Source organism: Taurulus bubalis (assembly GCF_910589615.1).
Source record: "Taurulus bubalis genome assembly, chromosome: 9".
NCBI lineage: Eukaryota > Metazoa > Chordata > Actinopteri > Perciformes > Cottidae > Taurulus > Taurulus bubalis.
This window is the reverse complement of record NC_136597.1, coordinates 28,895,358-28,920,592: the sequence shown is the minus strand read 5'-3', so window position 1 is coordinate 28,920,592 and position 25,235 is coordinate 28,895,358. Positions and strand designations below refer to the sequence as shown.

The window sequence follows — 25,235 nt, the reverse complement described above, 5'->3', positions numbered from 1 at the left end:
AGGAAGTTTAAAACTGACTGAAACATACAGGAAGAAGTTTAAAACAGAATGAAACATACAGGAGGAAGTTTAAAACTGACTTAAAAACATACAGGAGGAAGTTTAAAACAGACTGAAACATACAGGAGGAAGTTTAAAACAGACTGAAACATACAGGAGGAAGTTTAAAACTGACTGAAACATACAGGAGGAAGTTTAAAACTGACTGAAACATACAGGAGGAAGTTTAAAACTGACTTAAAAACATACAAGAGGAAGTTTAAAACTGACTGAAACATACAGGAAGAAGTTTAAAACAGACTGAAACATACAAGAGGAAGTTTAAAACTGACTGAAACATACAGGAGGAAGTTTAAAACAGACTGAAACATACAGGAGGAAGTTTAAAACAGACTGAAACATACAGGAGGAAGTTTAAAACTGACTGAAACATACAGGAGGAAGTTTAAAACTGACTTAAAAACATACAGGAGGAAGTTTAAAACAGACTGAAACATACAGGAGGAAGTTTAAAACTGACTTAAAAACATACAGGAGGAAGTTTAAAACTGACTTAAAAACATACAGGAGGAAGTTTAAAACAGACTTAAAAACATACAAGAAGAAGTTTAAAACAGACTTAAAAACATACAGGAGGAAGTTTAAAACAGACTGAAACATACAGGAGGAAGTTTAAAACTGACTTAAAAACATACAGGAGGAAGTTTAAAACAGACTTAAAAACATACAGGAGGAAGTTTAAAACAGACTTAAAAACATACAAGAGGAAGTTTAAAACAGACTGAAACATACAGGAGGAAGTTTAAAACAGACTTAAAAACATACAGGAGGAAGTTTAAAACAGACTTAAAAACATACAGGAGGAAGTTTAAAACAGACTGAAACATACAGGAAGAAGTTTAAAACTGACTTAAAAACATAAAGGAGGAAGTTTAAAACAGAATGAAACATACAGGAAGAAGTTTAAAACTGACTTAAAAACATACAGGAGGAAGTTTAAAACAGACTGAAACATACAGGAGGAAGTTTAAAACTGACTGAAACATACAGGAGGAAGTTTAAAACTGACTGAAACATACAGGAGGAAGTTTAAAACTGACTGAAACATACAGGAGGAAGTTTAAAACAGACTTAAAAACATACAAGAGGAAGTTTAAAACTGACTGAAACATACAGGAGGAAGTTTAAAACTGACTTAAAAACATACAAGAGGAAGTTTAAAACAGACTGAAACATACAGGAGGAAGTTTAAAACTGACTTAAAAACATACAGGAGGAAGTTTAAAACAGACTTAAAAACATACAGGAGGAAGTTTAAAACAGACTTAAAAACATACAGGAGGAAGTTTAAAACAGACTGAAACATACAGGAGGAAGTTTAAAACAGACTTAAAAACATACAGGAGGAAGTTTAAAACAGACTTAAAAACATACAGGAGGAAGTTTAAAACAGACTGAAACATACAGGAGGAAGTTTAAAACAGACTTAAAAACATACAGGAGGAAGTTTAAAACAGACTGAAACATACAGGAGGAAGTTTAAAACAGACTTAAAAACATACAGGAGGAAGTTTAAAACAGACTGAAACATACAGGAGGAAGTTTAAAACTGACTTAAAAACATACAGGAGGAAGTTTACAACAGACTGAAACATACAGGAGGAAGTTTAAAACTGACTTAAAAACATACAGGAGGAAGTTTAAAACAGACTGAAACATACAGGAGGAAGTTTAAAACTGACTTAAAAACATACAAGAGGAAGTTTAAAACAGACTGAAACATACAGGAGGAAGTTTAAAACTGACTTAAAAACATACAGGAGGAAGTTTAAAACAGACTTAAAAACATACAGGAGGAAGTTTAAAACAGACTGAAACATACAGGAGGAAGTTTAAAACTGACTTAAAAACATACAGGAGGAAGTTTAAAACAGACTGAAACATACAGGAGGAAGTTTAAAACAGACTGAAGCATACAGGAAGAAGTTTAAAACTGACAAACATACAAGAGGAAGTTTAAAACTCCACTATAGATTTAAATACCATCAGTACTCAGAGAACAGTTTGGTTAATCAACAAATTAATCAATATCATCATCATCTTACAGGCATGTAGCTAGCGTTGATGTAGTCGGAGCACGGATCATCATCCACGTAAGAAAGCTTCACCCGAGTGGAGTCATCTGAAACAGAAACGGAAACATAAGGAGTCTTCTCCTCCTCTGTGTTGATGAGTCTTCTTCTCTGTGTTAATGAGTCTTCTTCTCTCTGTTTATGAGTCTTCTCCTCTGTGTTAATGAGTCTTCTCCTCTGTGTTGATGAGTCTTCTTCTCTGTGTTAATGAGTCTTCTTCTCTCTGTTAATGAGTCTTCTCCTCTGTGTTAATGAGTCTTCTTCTCTGTGTTAATGAGTCTTCTTCTCTGTGTTAATGAGTCTTCTTCTCTGTGTTAATGAGTCTTCTTCTCTGTGTTAATGAGTCTTCTTCTCTGTGTTAATGAGTCTTCTTCTCTGTGTTAATGAGTCTTCTTCTCTGTGTTAATGCATCTTCTGTTCTGTGTTAATGAGTCTTCTCATCCTCTGTGTTAATGAGTCTTCTCCTCCTCTGTGTTAATGAGTCTTCTCCTCCTCTGTGTTAATGAGTCTTCTCCTCCTCTGTGTTAATGAGTCTCCTCCTTTGTGTTAATGCGTCTTCTTCTCTGTGTTATTGAGTTTTCTCATCCTCTGTGTTAATGAGACTCCTCCTTCGTGTTAATGAGTCTTCTTCTCTGTGTTAATGAGTCTTCTTCTCTGTGTTAATGAGTCTTCTTCTCTGTGTTAATGAGTCTTCTTCTCTGTGTTAATGAGTCTTCTTATCTGTGTTAATGAGTCTTCTTCTCTGTGTTAATGAGTCTTCTTCTCTGTGTTAATGCATCTTCTGTTCTGTGTTAATGAGTCTTCTCATCCTCTGTGTTAATGAGTCTTCTCCTCCTCTGTGTTAATGAGTCTTCTCCTCCTCTGTGTTAATGAGTCTTCTCCTCCTCTGTGTTAATGAGTCTTCTCCTCCTTTGTGTTAATGCGTCTTCTTCTCTGTGTTATTGAGTTTTCTCATCCTCTGTGTTAATGAGTCTCCTCCTTCGTGTTAATGAGTCTTCTCCTCTGTGTTAATGAGTCTTCTTCTCTCTGTTCTTCTTCTCTCTGTTTATGAGTCTTCTCATCCTCTGTGTTAATGAGTCTTCTTCTCTGTGTTAATGAGTCTTCTTCTCTGTGTTAATGAGTCTTCTCATCCTCTGTGTTAATGAGTCTTCTTCTCTGTGTTAATGAGTCTTCTCATCCTCTGTGTTAATGCGTCTTCTGTTCTGTGTTAATGAGTCTTCTCATCCTCTGTGTTAATGAGTCTTCTCATCCTCTGTGTTAATGAGTCTTCTCATCCTCTGTGTTAATGAGTCTTCTCATCCTCTGTGTTAATGAGTCTTCTCATCCTCTGTGTTAATGAGTCCTCTTCTCTGTATTAATGAGTCTTTTTCTCTGTGTTAACTAGTCTTATTCTCTGTATTTATGAGTCTTCTTCTCTGTGTTAATGAGTTTCCTTATCTGTGTTGATATATTTCTGTATATAAATATATAATAATAATTGTCACTCACAGGGCAGGATGTTGTTGTACCGGTTCTTGCCGCGGTTCTCCGGCAGCAGAGCCGAGTCCAGCGGTTGATTACGACCGACGTCTTTCAGATCCTGAAGAAAGCAACAACGAACTGAATCACGATGAAGTCAGAGGTTCTTCAAGAGTTAAGTAGAAGTAAACCAAATATCTTCTGGCATTTAAATGTATATCGTTGAGCAGAACATACGTTTGGATTAAACTGATTATTGTTCTTTTAAATAAAAAACAAAAAATCTCAACTGTCTACCAGAGACCTTATTATGAGCATCATCATGTTGCTCTGTCTGCTCCATCTCTATTTGATGAGCATCATCATGTTGCTCTGTCTGCTCCATCTCTATTTGATGAGCATCATCATGTTGCTCTGTCTGCTCCATCTCTATTTGATGAGCATCATCATGTTGCTCTGTCTGCTCCATCTCTATTTGATGAGCATCGTTATGTTGCTCTGTCTGCTCCATCTCTATTTGATGAGCATCGTTATGTTGCTCTGTCTGCTCCATCTCTATTTGATGAGCATCATCATGTTGCTCTGTCTGCTCCATCTCTATTTGATGAGCATCGTTATGTTGCTCTGTCTGCTCCATCTCTATTTGATGAGCATCGTTATGTTGCTCTGTCTGCTCCATCTCTATTTGATGAGCATCGTTATGTTGCTCTGTCTGCTCCATCTCTATTTGATGAGCATCGTTATGTTGCTCTGTCTGCTCCATCTCTATTTGATGAGCATCGTTATGTTGCTTCTGTGTTTCTCTTTATAATCTGTAACATTTGTCAGGCTCTCTGTGACTCTTTACATCTGTTTCTATGTTGTGTTTCATGGTCACCTCGTACTCGTCTGACAGCAGGTAGTTGGAGTCGGCCTGCAGCTTGTTGTAGTGACTCTCAAAGTTCAGGATCTTGATGGGACTGAAAGACACAAAGTACATGTTTTAGTAAGAAAACAAACTGCTAAAACTAAGTGTTGAAGAGAAGACGTTTGAATTTCTCACCTTGAGACTCGACGGTTTCTGAGGAATAAAAGGAGGAAGGTATGTTAACATGTGTCCATGAATAAGAGAAGATAATCCTTTATTCATCCCGCAGTGGGGGAACTTACAGGACTACAGCAGCAGAGGGTAAAGTGCAAGAAGAGGCAAAAACATTATATTATCCTAAATAAGCAATACAAAACAGTAATAAAAGAAAAGAATGATGAATGATGAAAAGCAGGATCTATCTGCAGCACAGCGGTTCACTCTCAATTATTTACAATATATTGTTTTCACCAGCAGTTATTAATCGTACTACTAGTAGTATTAGTATTAATCTCAGAATTAACATTCACTTTAGGGTTATTATTAGTAGTGCAGGTAATACTGGTTTACAGATCGGAGGTAAAATGTTAGTAATAGTCCTATTATTAATATATTATTATAAGTGTCAGTATGCAGTATAATCAGCAGTGTACTACAGTAGTATTCCTAGTGTTAATATGCATGATCAGGTATGTACTATTGTCGCTTTAGATAAAAGCGGCCGCTAAATGAAATGTAATGTAGTAGTGTCCTGAGTGTATCACTACAGTACAGTACGTAGTATTATACGCAGTACTTTTACCCTCTGACTCCCAGGTGGAATCCTGATGTCGGCATCTCTCTCCTCACATTCATCCTCACTGTCGATCTCTCCTGAACTCTGAAACACAGCAGTGCACTGTCATTAGGGTTAGTGAGGAGGTGTTGCGTTCCAGCCCATCTGGTGAGGAGGTGTTGCGTTACGCTCACTGAATGCAGGGTTACTTGTGGTTCCCAGAGTGTTAAAAAGTAGGTTGGGAGGAGAGCTTTCAGTTATTGGGCTCCTCTTCTGTGGAACCAGCTTCCACTTTCAGTCTGGGGGGCAGACAGTCATCTCATGTAAGAGTAGACTTAAGACTTTCCTCTTTGATGGCGCTTATAGTTAGGACTGTTTCAGGCTTATAGTTAGGACTGGTTCAGGTCTATAGTTACTGGTTCAGGTCTATAGTTAGGGCTGGTTCAGGTCTATAGTTAGGACTGGTTCAGGTCTATAGTTACTGGTTCAGGTCTATAGTTAGGGCTGGCTCAGGTCTATAGTTAGGGCTGTTTCAGGTTTATAGTTAGGACTGGTTCAGGTCTATAGTTACTGGTTCAGGTCTATAGTTTGGGCTGGTTCAGGTTTATAGTTAAGGCTGTTTCAGGTCTATAGTTAGGACTGGTTCAGGTCTATAGTTAGGACTGGTTCAGGTCTATAGTTAGGACTGGTTCAGGTTTATAGTTAGGGATGTTTCAGGTTTATAGTTAGGGCTGGTTCAGGCTTATAGTTAGGGCTGGCTCAGGTTTGACTGGTCCAGCCCCTAGATATGCTGCTATAGGTCTAGACTGCTGGGGGACATCTTAGGATACACTGAGCTCCTCTTCTCTTCCTCTCTTCCTCTTTCTCTCCTTCTGGATAAATGATTGTCTCTTCAATGCACATTACTAACTCTACTTTCTTTTTCCATGGATTCATGGCTGCCTGGAAACGGTCCTGCCTGCTGCCATGGCCCTGCTGATGGCCCACCCCTCCCTTCTCTCTACCTTCTTCTGCTTCATGGATCGTGGCTATCTGGATCATGGACCATGCCTACTACTCATTATATGAATAATTTCTGTCATATTCATGTAATGTGCTGTAACTCTGTTACGTTATTCATTCTGGTCACATGACATCTATTCTTCTGTCCATCCAGGAGAGGGATCCTCCTCTGTTGCTCTCCTGAAGGTTCTTCCTGTTTTCCCTGTGAAAGGGTTTTTACTATCTTTATTTGGGGAGATTTTCCTGATCCAATGTGAGGTCCCGGGACAGGATGCTATGTTACAAGATCGTAAAGCCCTCAGAGGATTACTTGTATTTGTGATGTTGGGCTCTATCAAATAAACTGAATTGAATTGAACTGTGTTCCAGTCCAGCTAGTGAGGAGGTGTTGTGTTCCAGTCCAGCAGAGAGCAGCACAGACCTGACAGGAGTACGTACTGTCATAACTGTTAGTGAGGAGGTAAGAGGAGCTTTTTATTTTTGAGATTTCATAATGAAAAACAATTGTCCAATCACAACAGGAGGGTGGAGTGTTGTGTTCAGCTTCAGGTTTTGGATACTCACTCTTTGCGAGCCGTTCGTCTACAGAGCAGCAGAGCGGCGACGCCCACCATCGTAACGACGAGGAACATGGCGGCACCGACGCCCTCCATCACCCCGCTCAGAGGCTCTGAGGGAGGACACAGTGAAGGCCTTCATCCACAAGTGTTCCTACAGTTTTCTCCAGCTATACATAACTGACTGACTGGAAGCTGTCCTCTTACCGGCCTCGGTGACCACAGGCGGTGACAGGAAGGTGTCGCTGAAAAGAGAGTCGTTCTTGTCTTCATCGAACAGCTGAGTGAACGCTCGGACGCTTAGCCTGCAGACGCAGCACAGGGCATACAAACCTCTTAGATACCCAAAATGAATATTCATACAATGCACATACACCTTATGAGTTCAGAAGATATTCTGTTCTCTTCAAATGAATAAACTGCACAAAATCCAAACATCATTTTGTTCCTATTTTTTAACAAAGGACTTTCACAATAAAACGTTGAGAATAAAACCTTCTGACTCATTTACACAAGTTATGGTTTGTAAAGATAAAAGGAATGATTGTTACTACTATAATAATATTATTACTAATATTAAATACATTTTTGTTTACTTTGGAAAAGAAGTATGATGAAAAACATCTTTAAAAATGGTGTTACGTTAATGATGACATATTATTATTATTATTATTATTATTATTATATTAATATAAAGTTAAAACTTTCCCAGAGGATTGGTTTTCTGTCGTGCAGTACCTGTAGGAGGTTTTGGGTTTTAGCGGTCCGTCACAGAACAGGTTCAGGACTCTGCTGGTCCCTGGGTCCAGGTCTGAGTCTCTGCGGTCACAGGGCCCCCCCAGTGAGTCCATGCCCGTCCCCAGACTCAGCTCAAAGCTGTGAGCGCTGCTATCGGGGCCCTCGGCGCAGCGGCTGGGGAAGAAACCGGTCTGGTAGGACTTCACAGAGCCGTTGGACTGGTAGTCCAGGTAGGAGGGCAGAGGGTGCTGCTGGTCCGGCTGCTCCACGTCCGCCCCTTCACACGGCGAGCACAGGTACACGGGTTGGAGTACACACATGTGCAAGTTACAAGGTACAAGTACAATTACAGGTACCTTGGGACTCTGTCACCGCCACATACATACATATACACATATAAATATATAAATACATACATATATACAGTCAGGTCCATAAATATTTGGACATTGACACATTTTTCATTATTTTGGCTCTGTACACCACAACAATGGATCTGAAATGAAAAAATCAAGATGTGCTTTAAGTGCAGACTTTCAGCTTTAATGTCATATCAACATATTATATTATATACATTTATTGCATTTTTGCACTCTCCTATTGTTTGTTGTTGTTGTTATTTTATTTTTATTTTATTTTTATTTACACCTTAATATGCACATACATACTTGCACTCTTGCACTTCTACTGCTTAAGTTTAATTTAATTTAATTCCTAAATTAATACTCTGTTATTATTTCTTTCATACAGCTATTTTATTGTTGTTGTTCTTTTTTATCTTTATTCTATTAGTATTATTATTGCATATATCTTTCATCCCTGTTGTTTTTATATCTTAACTTATTTTATTTTCTGTGTAAATGGCTGCTACGTGACACTAAATTTCCCCTTGGGGATTAATAAAGTATATATTCATTCATTTAATATGAGGGTATTTACATCCAAATCAGGTGAACGGTGTAGGAACTACAACAAATTCAAATGTGGCCACCCTCTTTTTAAGCAATTGGACAAGTTAATATCATCATAAATCTAATTGTTACCTTTAATACTTTGTTGAAAATCCTTTGTACTCAATGACAGCCTGAAGTCTGAATTCTATAGACACGCTGGGTTTCGTCCCTGGTGATGCTCTGCCAGGCCTCTACTGCAACCGTCTTCAGTTCCTGCTGGTTCTTGGGGCATTTTCCCTTCAGTTTTGTCTTCAGCAAGTGAAATGCAGGCTCAATTGGACAGAACCTGTACAGTTCTGGAAGAACATCCTATGGACAGATGAGATAAACTTGTACCAGAATGATGGGAAGAGAAGAATATGGAGAAGGAAAGGAACTGCTCATGATCAAAGCATATCACCTCATCAGTGAAGCATGGTGGAGGTAGTGGTATGGCGTGGGCATGTATGGCTGCCAATGGAATTGGTTCCATTGTATTTATTGATGATGCGACTGCTGACAAAAGCAGCAGGATGAATTCGGAAGTGTTTCGGCAATATTATCTGCTCTTATTCAGCCAAATGCTTCAGAACTCATTGAACGGCGCTTCACAGTGCAGATGGACAATGACCCGAGGCATAATGCGAAAGCAACCAAGGAGGTTTTTAAGGCAAAGAAGTGTAATGTTCTGCAATGGCCGAGTCAATCACCTGACCTGAATCCAATTGCGCATGCATTTCACTTGCTGAAGACAAAACTGAAGGGAAAATGCCCCAAGAACCAGCAGGAACTGAAGGCGGTTGCAGTAGAGGCCTGGCAGAGCATCACCAGGGACAAAACCCAGCGTGTCTATAGAATCCAGACTTCAGGCTGTCATTGAGGATTTTCAACAAAGTATTAAAAGAAACAATTATTTATTTATGATTTTTATTAATTTGTCCAATTACTTTTGGTCCCTTAAAAAGAGGCTGATGGATCAGGTACTGAAACCCCATCGAGAGTACGCATCGGCCTATTACGATGTTGTGATTCAGAGCCCAGACTGGGAAAGCCACTTACCGCGTGTGCAGAAGGTCTTGGACTCTCTCTGACAGGCAGGCTTGACAGCGAACCCCAAAAAATGTAAGCTGGCCTTTGGGGATACCAACTACTTGGGGTATACCATTGGTCGGGGCCTTGTCAAACCCCAGAAGGCAAAACTCTGTGCCAAGACTGGCCAAAGCCGTTAGCAGGTAGCAGGTGAGATCCTTTTGGGGCCTTGCCAATTATTACCGGTTCATCACTGACTTTTCTGTGATAGCAGCCCCTCTCACAGAACTGAAAACCAAGATACACTCCCGTCTGGTGACATGGTCCCCGGCGGCAGAAGAAGCATTTGGCAACCTAAAGAGGGCCTTGTAAACAACTTTCTCCTCCGGGACGCTTTGTGCTTATTGATGGACTTTTGTAGATTTTTAATTTAAAGGAATACGTTACTGGTGGTATGGAAAATAATCCTTCACCTTCATTTATACCTTCTGATTGTGCCTGTTTTTAGCTCTCTTTGCACTAGGGACAACCCTTGACACTACAATATATACATACATACATACATATGTATATACACATATACATACATACATACGTACCTTGGGACTCTGTAACAACTACAGTGAAGAACTTGATGGCTCCGTTGACGTCACTGAACCAGCTGCAGTTGAACCTGAAGAAGATGGAGGACTTGGTGACCACAGCGGTCCGGCCACTGACCCGGGTACTGAGAGGGGGCACCGGAGGACCTGAGGAGTCAATGAGGTGTCAATGAGGTGTCAGACATGAACGTTAAAGTATCCTTCAGGTCAGAAGGTGTCGGTGTTCTTACGGTCGATCATGGTCACCACGCTGTCCAGAGCCTCCTCACTGGTGGTCTGGTCTGAGATCACCTTCACGGAGACGGCGTAGCGCTTGTGGGGCTCCAGCTGGGTGATGAGGTAGCCGGTGGAGTCCTTGCCGGTGCGGCGCGAGTAGACCAGGACCCGGGACTCCTGGTGGAGACACTCGATGGTGTAGGAGTCGTAGTCGGCCTCCGGGGGCCCCCAGGAGCAGCAGATGGAGGTGGAGCTCTGAGGGCGACAGTGGAGGCTGTGGACTCGCTCCGGTTCTACGGCAAGACACAAGCACAATAACTCACAAGTATTATTAATACGCACATAATGAGGTACCATAGAGTACATCTATTCATGTATTTCACCCCAGTATAATAAGGAACAGAAAATAATCCAATAATGAATTCATTTTTGAAAAGTGTATTATATTTTAGATTATTATTATTATCATTACTATTACTAGTATTATTATTAGTATCATCATCAACTCATCTCCTTTCTCTATCTCTAAGACTGAGTCCTACAGAGGAAACTCATCTCCTTACTTTATCTCTGAGAGTCCAATAGAAGAAACTCATCTCCTTACTCTATCTCTATAACTGAGCCCTACAGAGGAAGCTCATCTCCTTACTCTATCTCTATAACTGAGCCCTACAGAGGAAGCTCATCTCCTTACTCTATCTCTATAACTGAGCCCTACAGAGGAAGCTCATCTCCTTACTCTATCTCTAAGGCTGAGCTCTACAGAGGAAACTCATCTCCTTACTCTATCTCTAAGAGTCCTATAGAGGAAACTCATCTCCTTACTCTATCTCTAAGAGTCCTATAGAAGAAACTCATCTCCTTACTCTATCTCTAAGGCTGAGCCCTACAGAGGAAACTCATCTCCTTACTCTATCTCTAAGGCTGAGCCCTACAGAGGAAGCTCATCTCCTTACTCAATCTCTATGGCTGAGTCCTACAGAGGAAACTCATCTCCTCACTCTATCTCTAAGGCTGAGTCCTACAGAGGAAACTCATCTCCTTACTATATTTAATATTTAACAATAAACATAAAACAGAGTGCAATAAAATGGGAGCATTTATATTTACAATGGGATTTACAGAGTATGAAAATGGAAGTTAAAACAAAGTGCACGGAATGAAGTGTTATGTGAAAGTGTAAAGTTAAGGAGCTCATAGTACCATATTACCCCATTAGAGAGCTCATAGTACCTTAGAGGGACAAACAGAGCACAATGAATTGAAGTGATGCCACCTACTGGTCCGGATGCTGTTCTGAATGGCTATGCTGTAGGTGGCCGTGGCCCCCGGCTCCGTGGCCCCACTGACACTGCGGAGGCTGAAGGTGTACAGCCGTCCGGGGAACATCCCTCTCAGGATGCGGCTGCCAGAGGTGCGGCTGTGGTACGGGTCGATGACGGACAACCGGTCCCGAGGAGTCCACTGCAGGTCGAAGTCATCGTAGTCGGAGTCGACGGCGCCGCTCCAGGAAACCTCCAGGGAGGTGTTGGTGACCCCCCCAAACAGGAAGGAGGTGGGGGGTCGTGGAGCTGAGGAGGACAGAAACATATTCTCATTTACAGACTTCTGGACTAAAAGCATCAAGTACGAATCTTCTCCATTTTTATTCAACTACATGTCTCAGGCTTCTTTGATATTCCAGGACATTCCAGGGTATTCCAGGGGCATCAGTTACATCTCACCAGTTCTTCCCAGTGTGCTGGCTCTGTTGCTCAGCTCTCCACTGAGGCTCAACACCTCGGCTCGGTACAGTCGACCGGGCACCAGGCCTGAGAAGACAAACTCTGTGGCCACTGAGCCCAGCGGCTGCGCGGCCCGCTGAGAGCCGTCAAGGTCGTAGAGAGACAGCAGGTACCCGCTCAGATCCCCACTGCCACGATCCCAGCTCACCCACAGAGCACCAGACTGATTTCCACTGTGAGCCTCCAGAGACACCACGGCTGCCGGGACTGAAGACGAGACGGAGGGCAGAAGTTTAAACTGAGCCTTTTACAAACCTGTCAGTCCAAAATGAGGAAATAGGACTTCAACAGCATCACCTTTATTTGGACAGTGATAGTTTATTAATAATAATTAAAGTAGTAACATTAAATAGTAACAATAATAATAATGATAATATTAATAATAGTGATAGCAATAGTAATAATAATAGTAATAATAATAGCAGCAGGCATTCTAACCCTTCTTTTGCTGAACAAAAGGAAACAGCTCAACAGCAGCTGGAGGGTTAGTTTTTGGGCGTTAATTCGCTGCCTGGAGTCTATTTTTTTGGGGGGGGAAGCTCCTGCACATCATCACAAAGAAATAATAACAACGCAGCACAAATGCTTCTGGGTCTGAACCCGATTCATAATAGTGCTGTGAAGCCTCTCACCGGTCCGGGCCCAGATGGAGGACTGGCTGGTCTGCTCCCCACTGTGGGTCACCACCACCATCCGGTACGGAGCTCCAGGTCTGAGACCCTGGAAGGAGCACTGCTGACTGCTGGACTGGCCGCGCCGTCTCTCCTGCAGCGAGTCGTCGCTTTTATACAAGAAAATATCATAAACGTCAAACTCTCCGTGAGGTGGAGACCAGTGGAAGGACAGGCGGGTGGTGGCGTTGGCTTTGATGGACAGATCAGTGACGGCTGCAGGACCTGAGAGAAATATTATTACTTCATTATTAGATGTGTAAATATAAATATTACTCATGAGCACATAGAAATAATCCAAATGTATTCCCATTATTACGTATTTTTATTGGAAGTGTTAGAACTTTTACATCCCGTTTTTATTTCGGAACATAATGACTTTTCTTTCTCAAAATACAAACAAACTTTTTTTAAAGAAATGTTCAGACAGTTGATCAGTGAAGCACACTTTCCCATCCGAGTCAGAAACAGGAAGTCTTACGTGTTCGAGTCCCAGCGCTGACTACCTGGCTGTGGACGCCGCCGCTGGTGGTCTGGACCAGGACTCGGTACCTCTTGCCTGGGGTGAGGCCTACAAACTGGAACCTGGTGTGTCCGGAAGCCTGAGAGGAGTTGGTCACCAGACTGCCTCGGTCATCCAGAAGCTGCAGGACGTACCCGTCCGACGCGCCCAGAGCCTCCTGCCAGCTCACCTGGAGGCTGCAGGTGAGCTGGAGCTCCTCCACCTGCAGCCCCGTCACTGCTGAGGGCACTGAGGGACAAGTACAAGTACACAAGTATGATGTATCATATAACCGTTAAAGTATAAGCAGTACAAGTACACAAGTATGATGCATCATATAACTGTTAAAGTATAAGCAGTACAAGTACAAAAGTATGATGTATCATATAACCGTTAAAGTATAAGCAGTACAAGTACACAAGTATTATGTATCATAAAACCGTTAAAGTATAAGCAGTACAAGTACACAAGTATGATGTATCACATAACTGTTAAAGTATAAGCTTTAACAGTTGAGTATACAATGCTGCATAGTACGGCATAGTACACAGAGCTCAGCATAGTTCAGTGTATTACCTGTACGTCCTGTGGCCGTGTTGTTGTTGAGCAGGTCTCCGCTGACGGACTGAACCGTCACACTGTACATCTGTCCCGGCTGCAGGGAGCCGAACGTCACCTCACTGTGGTGTTTGAGGACGGGCCGGACGTCCAGCTGTCTGTCCCGTCTGTACAGGAACACAGAGTACCCGTCCACGTCGCCCTGACCGCAGGTCCAGCTCACCTTCAGGCTGCTGCTGTCGCCGCTGTTACTGATGTGGATGTTCTTCACTTTACTGGGAACTGAGCAGGGAAGAGACACCTTTGAACCAAGACAACAGAAACACTGCAACACACATTGTAACACTGTATTACAGTTACACTAAAACACTGTATTACAGTTACACTAAAACACTGTATTACAGTTACACTGTATTACAGTTACACTGTAACATTGTATTACAGTTACACTATAACACTGCATTAAGGTTACATTATAACACTGTACTACAGTTACACTATAACACTGTATTATAGTTACACTATAACACTGTATTACAGTTACACTACAACACTGTATTATAGTTACACTATAACACTGTATTACAGTTACACTATAACACTGTATTACAGCTCCACTGTAACACTGCATTAAAGCTAGACTATAACACTGTATTACAGTTACACTGAAACACTGTCACATTGTAACACTGTATTACAGTTACAATGTAACACTATTATAGTTACACTGTAGCACTGTATTACAGTTACACTATAACACTGTATTACAGATACACTATAACACTGTCACATTGTAACACTGTATTACAGTTACAATGTAACACTATTATAGTTACACTGTAACACTGTATTACAGTTACACTACAACAATGTATTACAGTTACACTATAACACTGTATTATAGTTACACTATAACACTGTATTACAGTTACAATGTAACACTGTATTACAGTTACACTGTAACACTGTATTACAGTTACACTATAACACTGTAGTATAGTTACACTATAACACCGTATTATAGTTACACTATAACACTGCATTACAGTTACAATGTAACACTGTATTACAGTTACACTGAAACACTGTATTACAGTTACACTATAACACTGTGTTACAGTTACACTATAACACTGTATTATAGTTACACTATAACACCGTATTACAGTTACACTATAACACTGTATTACAGTTACACTGAAACACTGTATTACAGTTACACTATAACACTGTATTACAGTTACAATGTACAACTATTATAGTTAAACTATAACACTGTATTACAGTTACACTATAACACTGTATTACAGTTACACTGTAACACTGTATTACAGTTACACTATAACACTGTATTACAGTTACACTGAAACACTGTATTACAGTTACACTATAACACTGTATTACAGTTACATTATAACAATGTATTACAGTTACACTATAACACTGTATTACAGTTACACTATAACACTGTATTACAGCTCCACTGTAACACTGCATTAAAGCTAGACTATAACACTGTATTACAGTTACACTGAAACACTGTCACATTGTAACACTGTATTACAGTTACAATGTAACACTATTATAGTTACACTGTAACACTGTATTACAGTTACACTACAACAATGTATTACAGTTACACTATAACACTGTATTATAGTTACACTATAACACTGTATTACAGTTACAATGTAACACTGTATTACAGTTACACTGTAACACTGTATTACAGTTACACTATAACACTGTAGTATAGTTACACTATAACACCGTATTACAGTTACACTATAACACTGCATTACAGTTACAATGTAACACTGTATTACAGTTACACTGTAACACTGTATAACAGTTACACTATAACACTGTATTATAGTTACACTATAACACCGTATTATAGTTACACTATAACACTGCATTACAGTTACAATGTAACACTGTATTACAGTTACACTGAAACACTGTATTACAGTTACACTATAACACTGTGTTCCAGTTACACTATAACACTGTATTATAGTTACACTGTAACACTGTATTACAGTTACACTATAACACTGTGTTCCAGTTACACTATAACACTGTATTATAGTTACACTGTAACACTGTATTACAGTTACACTGTAACACTGTATTACAGTTACACTATAACACTGTATTATAGTTACACTATAACACCGTATTACAGTTACACTATAACACTGTATTATAGTTTCACTATAACAATGTATTAAAGTTACACTATAACACTGTATTACAGTTACACTGTAACACTGCATTAAAGTTAGACTATAACACTGTATTACAGTTACACTGAAACACTGTCACATTGTAACACTGTATTACAGTTACAATGTAACACTATTATAGTTACACTGTAACACTATTACAGTTACACTATAACAATGTATTACAGTTACACTATAACAATGTATTACAGTTACACTTTAACACTGTATTATAGTTACAATGTAACACTGTATTACAGTTACACTGTAACACTGTATTACAGTTACACTATAACACTGTACTATAGTTACACTATAACACCGTATTACAGTTACACTGTAACACTGTATTACAGTTACACTATAACACTGTACTATAGTTACACTATAACACCGTATTATAGTTACACTATAACACCGTATTATAGTTACACTATAACACTGTATTACAGTTAGAATGTAACACTGTATTACAGTTACACTGAAACACTGTATTACAGTTACACTGAAACACTGTATTACAGTTACACTGTAACACTGTATTACAGTTACACTATAACACTGTATTATAGTTACACTATAACACCGTATTATAGTTACACTATAACACTGTATTACAGTTAGAATGTAACACTGTATTACAGTTACACTGAAACACTGTATTACAGTTACACTATAACACTGTATTACAGATACAATGTAACACTGTATTACAGTTACACTATAACACTGTGTTACAGTTACACTATAACACTGTATTATAGTTACACTATAGCACTGTATTACAGTTACACTGTAACACTGTATTACAGTTACACTGTAACACTGTATTACAGTTGAGTTAATTATTATTATTTAGTCGAATTATGTTACTTTGCTAGAGGAAAAAGAAGAAAAAAAGAGAAAAGACTACAAGTCCCAGAATGCACCGCGAGTAGGCTAGTGCAGGCTGCTGAGCACTTAATGTTTTGCTTTTTGTGTTCATAGGTTTTCAACTTAGATGTACCAACCAGCCAACAGTGCGTAAATCAGAAAAAATAAAGATTGAGCTGAGTTGGAAAGAGTTGTCCCGTGCGTCCTTTGGGATCAGATGTACCAGGTCTTTGCAAGTTGGACTAAGAGTTGACTGAAAAATACATAGGAACTTGACAGTTGAAAACCACGCGGAGCAGCCTGGACTTGAGGATAAACGGCTTCAGACATCCAGACACAAGCTGTTGACGCAGAGAAAGTCAAAATGGCAGAAGACGCCCTGGGGAAGACGGTCAAGCAGCTCAAAAGAGAGAGGACCACTGCAAAAAGTAGCTTCACCAGACAGGCGAACTTCATGACCAGAGGGGTAAGCAGCATGCTTGAAGCAGAGTTAATGGAGGAGTTCACTAAACTCTCGGACTGTTTTAGACAATTGCTTGATGCCAATGATGACTACAGGATTGGAATGCTGGCTGAGATGCAAAAGCCAGAAGAAGATGAAGAAGTTGTGCTTGACAAGCAGCAAGAGGGCGACATTGAGAGGACAGAAAATGAAGCTGAGACCAGATTTAAACAAGTGAAAGATACTGTCCAGACGAACCTGTGGTCAAGGTATGGCAAGGATGGACTCAGAATGGCAATCTTGGGAGCAGAACATGCATGTGAGCGAGCAGATGGTGTAGTTGTTGAAAGTACTATGTTGGAGTGTTATGAAGTGCACCTGACCCTCTTGGAAAAGCGGATAGAGGAGCTCACCACAATGATGTCAGTGTGGGAGCAATGGATTCCTGCGTCATCAAAGGATGAGCTAAATAGCAGAGTCATGACTCTGAAAACAGCAAGCCAAAAGTTTGAACATGGAAGGGCTGAATTCGTCACAGCACGGAGGATTGCAGAGGAAGCGCTAACCACAGACGTTTCAGGAGGTGTGAGGGGGAGACCACTGCCCACACCAGCAACACCAATCGTGAAGCTCAAGCCACTAGACTAGAGTTGACTGAAAAATACATAGGAACTTGACAATTACAGTTACAATGTAACACTGTATTACAGTTACAATGTAACTATTATAGTTACACTGTAACACTGTATAACATTTACAATATAACACTGCATTACAGTTACACTATAACACTGCATTACAGTTACAATGTAACACTGCATTACAGTTACAATGTAACACTATTATAGTTACACTGTATTACAGTTACACTATAACACTGTCACATTGTAACACTGCAATATAATTACATTGTAACACTGTATTACAGTTACACTGTATTACAGTTACACTATAACACTCTCTTACAGTTACACTATAACACTGTCACATTGTAACACTGTCACATTGTAACATTGTAACACTATTATAGTTACACTGTCACATTGTAACACTGTCACATTGTAACATTGTAACACTATCATAGTTACACTGTCACATTGTAACACTGTCTCAGTATAACTGCAACACTGCAACAATGCAGCACTGTAACATAAACTTGTATTTGTTTGTCATATTACATACTTCTTACATACATGAAATAGGTCTCCTGCATTTAACCATCCTTAGCAGGAGCAGAAAATGACACTTTGACATGCGAACTATGAGGAGACCAGGGATGGAATTGTGAACTTTGCAGTTTCAGGACGACTTCTCATTCCCCTTGAGCTACAGCTACATTGTATAACTGCCACACTGTTCACTTCTATCCTCGTCACAGGGAGTCTGACCTGTACGGCCCTCGATGAACTGGGCCCTCTGGTTGGGGCCGCTGAAAGTAGAAACAAGGATCATGTAGAGCCGTCCAGGTGTGAGGGATGACAGCACGCACTCTCCCACGCCGCTTCCCAGAGTGATCGGAGGAAACACCTTCATATCGTTGAACAGCAGCTGGACTTCGTAGTGATCTAGGTCCCCCAGGGCAGCAGACCACGTCACCCGCAGGTCTTCGGTACCCCGTCCAGCAAGAACCAGGGACCGGACTGCAGCTGGAACTGCACGATGGACGGCAGAGAAAGTGTCAGTCTGTGTGCCCACAGTTGATCTACTTCTGGTAACCAGTTATGGCTTCATTTTCATGGCATTTGATATATATATATATATATATATATATATATATATATATATATATATATATATATATATATATATATAAGTAATAAGTAATGGTGTCAACATCCTAACGGTCAAATCTGACCTGAGAGCAGCTGAGGCTGCTGAAGTAAAGCACTTCTAATTCAGGCAGGGTAGGAAATTTACATATTTTTTAGGGGGCATTTTTTTCCCCCACTGACTGAAATTCAGGGGCATTTCAATATAAATTGGGGGCACTTTTTTGAAATAACATTTAACTGTTGTTCAAAATAAGGAATTTACCTTTTTTTCGGCTTAAAGTATATGAGCAATTGTCATCAAATGGCAGCAATAAGACTATTAGGCAGTAGTCTACAGATTCAAAGTGTTTTCTTAGATTTTTGGAACAAAAGAACAGAAAACATAAATCAGACAATCATATTCCATTTTATTCTTATTTCTTTGTGGTAATTTATTGTTATTACATTTTTTTTAAACAACTATTAACAATTATAACTTGTTTCTTTCTTTATTTATAATTCAACATTATATTTATTGATTTTTTTGTTACCTTAATCACGTTGTACCTACTAGAGGTGGGAATCACCAGAGATCTACGATTCTATTTTATACTGCGATGTATTGAGTATTGAGATGTATTCCCTTTTTTCCTTTCTATTGTCCCCAATGGCAAACTTTGTCAACATATTGTATCTAAGAAGATAAAGTTGTCAGTCTGTTCATCTCGCTTCAATAATTGTTATTGCAGCAAAATGTGATTCGAGCAGACAAACTGACCAACATGTCATCAATGTTGTCATTCGAGCCGAAGAGGGGGCGGGGCTTATCTCCGTGCAGGTTTCATTTTCGCCATTCACCATGGAAATAACCACTCTTTCTGCTTCGTACTTGTTGTGGAAATCCCCAAAACGCCCTTGTGTCTGGGTTCATAATATTATCCGTAGCCACGCAGCTCTGTGGATTTCACGCGGGAAAGTGCGTCTGAATGACGGCTGCTTTCAGCGCTGCTAGAGGACCAGCAGCCATTTGATGCTTTTTCTAACGTCTTTGACCAGCGGCGTGTCCACATGTTGGCCTGTGTGTTGCGCAACAGCTGTGCAGCAGCGGCGCTACGAGTGACAGGAAGTCCAGACGGTTGATTTAAACACGGACGCTGTATTTCTAATTTCTAAGTTCATTACATTTCTAAGTTCATTAAATTATCATAATTATGAGAGGAAATAATGCTGGCATTTTGTGCCTCTCTCCTAGTAATATCGGGGGCAAAATTATATTTCTTAGGGGCAGTTTTGCCCTTTGCCCTTGTGTATATCCGACGCTGAATTCAGGTAAATTCACCTCTGGTGCCAAAACGTGGCCAAAGTGTAACTGTACATGTTTGACCCACCAGTGGAGTGTAAAGTGTCTGTGTATCAAAGGGGTCAAAGTTCACTCACAGGTCCGGCCGTGAGTGGAGGCACTGGTTTCGTACTTCCCGCTCCAGGTGCTCACCAGCACCGTGTAGAGTCTGCCTGGCACCAGGCCGGTAAACACACACTCGTTCTGCGTCTTCAGAACCGTCTTGTTCTGCAGGAACATGTTGTTGTGTTTGATGAACACCTGGTAGAAGTCCAAGTCCCCAGCGGCCTGACGCCAGTACACCTTCAGGTAGTCGTCCCGCGCTGCGTGGGTTGCGGTCGGGTTCTGGACCTGCGATGGCTCTGAGAGAGGAAGGGTTAAACATAAACATACAATTCATAAATCACAGAAAATAACAGACAGACAGACCTGCAGACAGCAGACAGACAAACCTGCAGACAGACAGACCTGCAGTCAGCAGACAGACAGACCTGCAGTCAGCAGACAGACCTGCAGTCAGCAGTCAGACCTGCAGTCAGACAGGTACGTACGCGTCCTCTCCTGGATGAAGGTTTGGTTGAGGTGCCGGCCGCTCCGCGAGGCGATGGAGATGTTGTAGAGCCGTCCGGCCACCAGAGAGCTGAAGCTGCACTCTGGACTGGACGAGGAGATGGAGACGGTGTGCAGCGTCGTCTGCCGGTCGCTCAGCGTCACCACGTAGCCGTCCAGGTCACCGGCCGCCGGGCGCCACGACACGCTCAGGAAGTCCAGACGGCCATTGTTACTGACCGTCACCTCGGTAACTGCAGCCGGGGCTGGGGGGAGAGGGGCGGAGGGGGGGAGACATGAACACCTGGTCTCCACCTGGTCTAGAAACACCTGGTCTCCCAAGTCTAGAAACACTTGGTCTCCCAGGTCTAGGAACACCAGGTCTAGAAACACCTGGTCTCCAAGGTATAGAAACACCTGGTCTCCAAGGTATAGAAACACCTGGTCTCCCAGGTCTAGGAACACCTGGTCTCCCAGGTCTAGGAACACCAGGTCTAGAAACACCTGGTCTCCAAGGTATAGAAACACCTGGTCTCCCAGGTCTAGGAACACCTGGTCTCCCAGGTCTAGAAACACCTGGTCTAGGAACACCTGGTCTCCCAAGTCTAGAAACACCTGGTCTAGGAACACCTGGTCTAGGAACACCTGGTCTCCCAGGTCTAGAAACACCTGGTCTCACAGGTCTAGGAACACCTGGTCTCCCAGGTCTAGGAACACCTGGTCTCGAAACACCTGGTCTAGGAACACCTGGGCTCCCAAGTCTAGAAACACCTGGTCTAGGAACACCTGGTCTAGGAACACCTTGTCTCCCAGGTCTAGGAACACCTGGTCTCCCAGGTCTAGGAACACCAGGTCTAGAAACACCTGGTCTCCCAGGTCTAGGAACACCTGGTCTCCCAGGTCTAGGAACACCTGGTCTCCCAGATCTAGGAACACCAGGTCTAGGAACACCTGGTCTCCCAGGTCTAGGAACACCAGGTCTAGAAACACCTGGTCTCCCAGGTCTAGGAACACCTGGTCTCCCAGGTCTAGGAACACCAGGTCTAGGAACACCAGGTCTAGAAACACCAGGTCTAGAAACACCTGGTCTCCCAGGTCTAGGAATCCCTGGTCTCCCAGGTCTAGGAACACCAGGTCTAGGACACCTGGTCTCCCAGGTCTAGGAACACCTGGTTTCCCAGGTCTAGGAACACCTGGTCTCCCAGGTCTAGGAACACCTGGTCTTCCAAGTCTAGGAACACCTAGTCTTCCAAGTCTAGGAACACCTAGTCTCCCAGGTCTAGGAACACCAGGTCTAGAAACACCTGGTCTCCCAGGTCTAGAAACACCTGGTCTCCCAGGTCTAGGAACACTGGGTCTAGGAACACCTGGTTTCCCAGGTCTAGGAACACCAGGTCTAGAAACACCTGGTCTCCCAGGTCTAGGAACACCAGGTCTAGGAACACCTGGTCTCCCAGGTTTAGGAACACCTGGTCTCCCAGGTCTAGGAACACCTAGTCTCCCAGGTCTAGAAACACCTAGTCTCCCAGGTCTAGGAACACCTAGTCTCCCAGGTCTAGGAACACCTAGTCTCCCAGGTCTAGGAACACCTATACTCCCAGGTCTAGGAACACCTAGTCTCCCAGGTCTAGGAACACCAGGTCTAGAAACACCTGGTCTCCCAGGTCTAGGAACACCTGGTCTCCCAGGTCTAGGAACACCTGGTCTCCCAGATCTAGGAACACCAGGTCTAGGAACACCTGGTCTCCCAGGTCTAGGAACACCAGGTCTAGAAACACCTGGTCTCCCAGGTCTAGGAACACCTGGTCTCCCAGGTCTAGGAACACCAGGTCTAGGAACACCAGGTCTAGAAACACCAGGTCTAGAAACACCTGGTCTCCCAGGTCTAGGAATCCCTGGTCTCCCAGGTCTAGGAACACCAGGTCTAGGACACCTGGTCTCCCAGGTCTAGGAACACCTGGTTTCCCAGGTCTAGGAACACCTGGTCTCCCAGGTCTAGGAACACCTGGTCTTCCAAGTCTAGGAACACCTAGTCTTCCAAGTCTAGGAACACCTAGTCTCCCAGGTCTAGGAACACCAGGTCTAGAAACACCTGGTCTCCCAGGTCTAGAAACACCTGGTCTCCCAGGTCTAGGAACACCGGGTCTAGGAACACCTGGTTTCCCAGGTCTAGGAACACCAGGTCTAGAAACACCTGGTCTCCCAGGTCTAGGAACACCAGGTCTAGGAACACCTGGTCTCCCAGGTTTAGGAACACCTGGTCTCCCAGGTCTAGGAACACCTAGTCTCCCAGGTCTAGAAACACCTAGTCTCCCAGGTCTAAGAACACCTAGTCTCCCAGGTCTAGGAACACCTAGTCTCCCAGGTCTAGGAACACCTAGTCTCCCAGGTCTAGGAACACCTAGTCTCCCAGGTCTAGGAACACCTAGTCTCCCAGGTCTAGGAACACCTAGTCTCCCAGGTCTAGGAACACCTGGTCCTCTCCCTTTAAGCTAGATGTTGATCATCGTTTACTACAAACTCTTTCTTTTGGTTCTAGACAGGAATGTAATATTAAACATTTTAAATCCTTTAAACATATTTAAATGAAATAATATGCAGACATTTAGAGCAAAAATATAACATTTAATTTATTCTCATTCATTAATATTATTTATGTATTAGAGTGATATTCACAGTGACGGAGACGTACACACTTCATTTTATCTTTTTGCTCAGAAAGTAAAATGTCAAATGTTCTTGTTAAAATGTAATCTTCATCTTCACACTCACTCACACACACACACACACACACACACACACACACTCACCCACTCACCCGTGCGGCCCTCGGCCACGCTCTGTCTGGAGGCCTGTCCGGCCTGGACGCTGGTCAGGACCACCCGGTACAGGGTTCCGGGTCTCAGAGCCTGGAAGACGATGCTGGAGGTCTGGGCCGACACGCTTTGGTTCTTGATGACGCTGCTGTCCTGGACCAGCAGGACCCGGTACGAGTCCAGGTCTCCGGAGGCCCGGTCCCACTGGGCCTGCAGGGTGTCGGTGCCGCGGCTGGAGACCTGCAGCCTGGTGACCGGGGCCGGACCTGAGGACACGAGGACATCAGGGCACGAGGACACAAGGACACAAGGACATGAGGGCACAAGGACATGAGGGCACGAGGACACAAGGACATGAGGGCACGAGGGCACGAGGACACAAGGACATGAGGGCACGAGGACACAAGGACATGAGGGCACGAGGACACAAGGACATCAGGGCATGAGGACACAAGGACATCAGGGCACGAGGACACAAGGACATTAGGGCACAAGGACACAAGGACATCAGGGCACGAGGACACAAGGACACAATGACACAATGACATGAGGACACAAGGACACAAGGACTCAAGCACATGGGGACATAAGGGTGCAAGGACATGAGGACACAGGAACATGAGGACACAAGGACACGAGGGCACAAGGACTCAAGCACATAGGGACACAAGGGCGCAAGGACATGAGGACATGAGGACACAAGGACATGGGGACAAAAGGACATGAGGACACAAAGACATGAGGACACAAGGACATTAAGACACAAGGACACAAGGACATGGGGACAAAAGGACATGAAGACACAAATACATGAGGACACAAGGACATGGAGACACAAGGACACAAGGACATGGGGACACAAGGACATGGGGACACAAGGACATGGGGACAAAAGGGCGCAAGGACATGAGGACACAAGGACATGAGGACACAAGGACACAAGGACATGAGGACACAAGAACATGGGAAAAAAAGGACATGAGGACACAAAGACATGAGGACACAAGGACATGAAGACACAAGGACACAAGGACATGTGGACAAAAGGACATGAGGACACAAAGACATGAGGACACAAGGACATGAGGACACAAGGACATGGAGACACAAGGACACAAGGACATGGGGACACAAGGACATGGGGACAAAAGGACATGAGGACACAAAGACATGAGGACACAAGGACATGAGGACACAAGGACATGGAGACACAAGGACACAAGGACATGGCGACACAAGGACATGGGGACAAAAGGGTGCAAGGACATGAGGACACGAGGACACGAGGACATGAGGACACAAGGACATGGGGACAAAAGGACATGGGGACACAAAGACATGAGGACACAAGGACATGAAGACACAAGGACACAAGGACATGGGGACAAAAGGACATGAGGACACAAAGACATGAGGACACAAGGACATGGGGAC

The 25,235-nt window shown here is 42.6% G+C and overlaps 1 protein-coding gene across 1 annotated transcript in view; it reads right to left on the bottom strand.

Annotated features, from left to right (window-relative positions):
* ptprbl (protein tyrosine phosphatase receptor type B, like) overlaps positions 1-25,235 on the bottom strand; it is a 36,014-nt gene that overhangs the window by 8,517 nt on the left and 2,262 nt on the right. The window contains exons 6-24 of the mRNA XM_079223464.1: positions 23,804-24,067; positions 20,988-21,251; positions 20,535-20,798; positions 18,735-18,998; positions 13,822-14,085; positions 13,225-13,494; positions 12,705-12,968; positions 12,013-12,279; positions 11,569-11,859; positions 10,303-10,581; positions 10,070-10,219; positions 7,510-7,786; positions 6,979-7,076; positions 6,779-6,884; positions 5,240-5,317; positions 4,633-4,650; positions 4,468-4,549; positions 3,621-3,711; positions 2,106-2,182 (exon numbers count right to left, since the gene is read on the bottom strand). Of these exons, the coding sequence (XP_079079590.1) occupies positions 2,106-2,182; positions 3,621-3,711; positions 4,468-4,549; positions 4,633-4,650; positions 5,240-5,317; positions 6,779-6,884; positions 6,979-7,076; positions 7,510-7,786; positions 10,070-10,219; positions 10,303-10,581; positions 11,569-11,859; positions 12,013-12,279; positions 12,705-12,968; positions 13,225-13,494; positions 13,822-14,085; positions 18,735-18,998; positions 20,535-20,798; positions 20,988-21,251; positions 23,804-24,067 (3,668 nt within the window). The remainder of the gene's footprint in view (positions 1-2,105; positions 2,183-3,620; positions 3,712-4,467; positions 4,550-4,632; positions 4,651-5,239; positions 5,318-6,778; positions 6,885-6,978; positions 7,077-7,509; positions 7,787-10,069; positions 10,220-10,302; positions 10,582-11,568; positions 11,860-12,012; positions 12,280-12,704; positions 12,969-13,224; positions 13,495-13,821; positions 14,086-18,734; positions 18,999-20,534; positions 20,799-20,987; positions 21,252-23,803; positions 24,068-25,235) is intronic.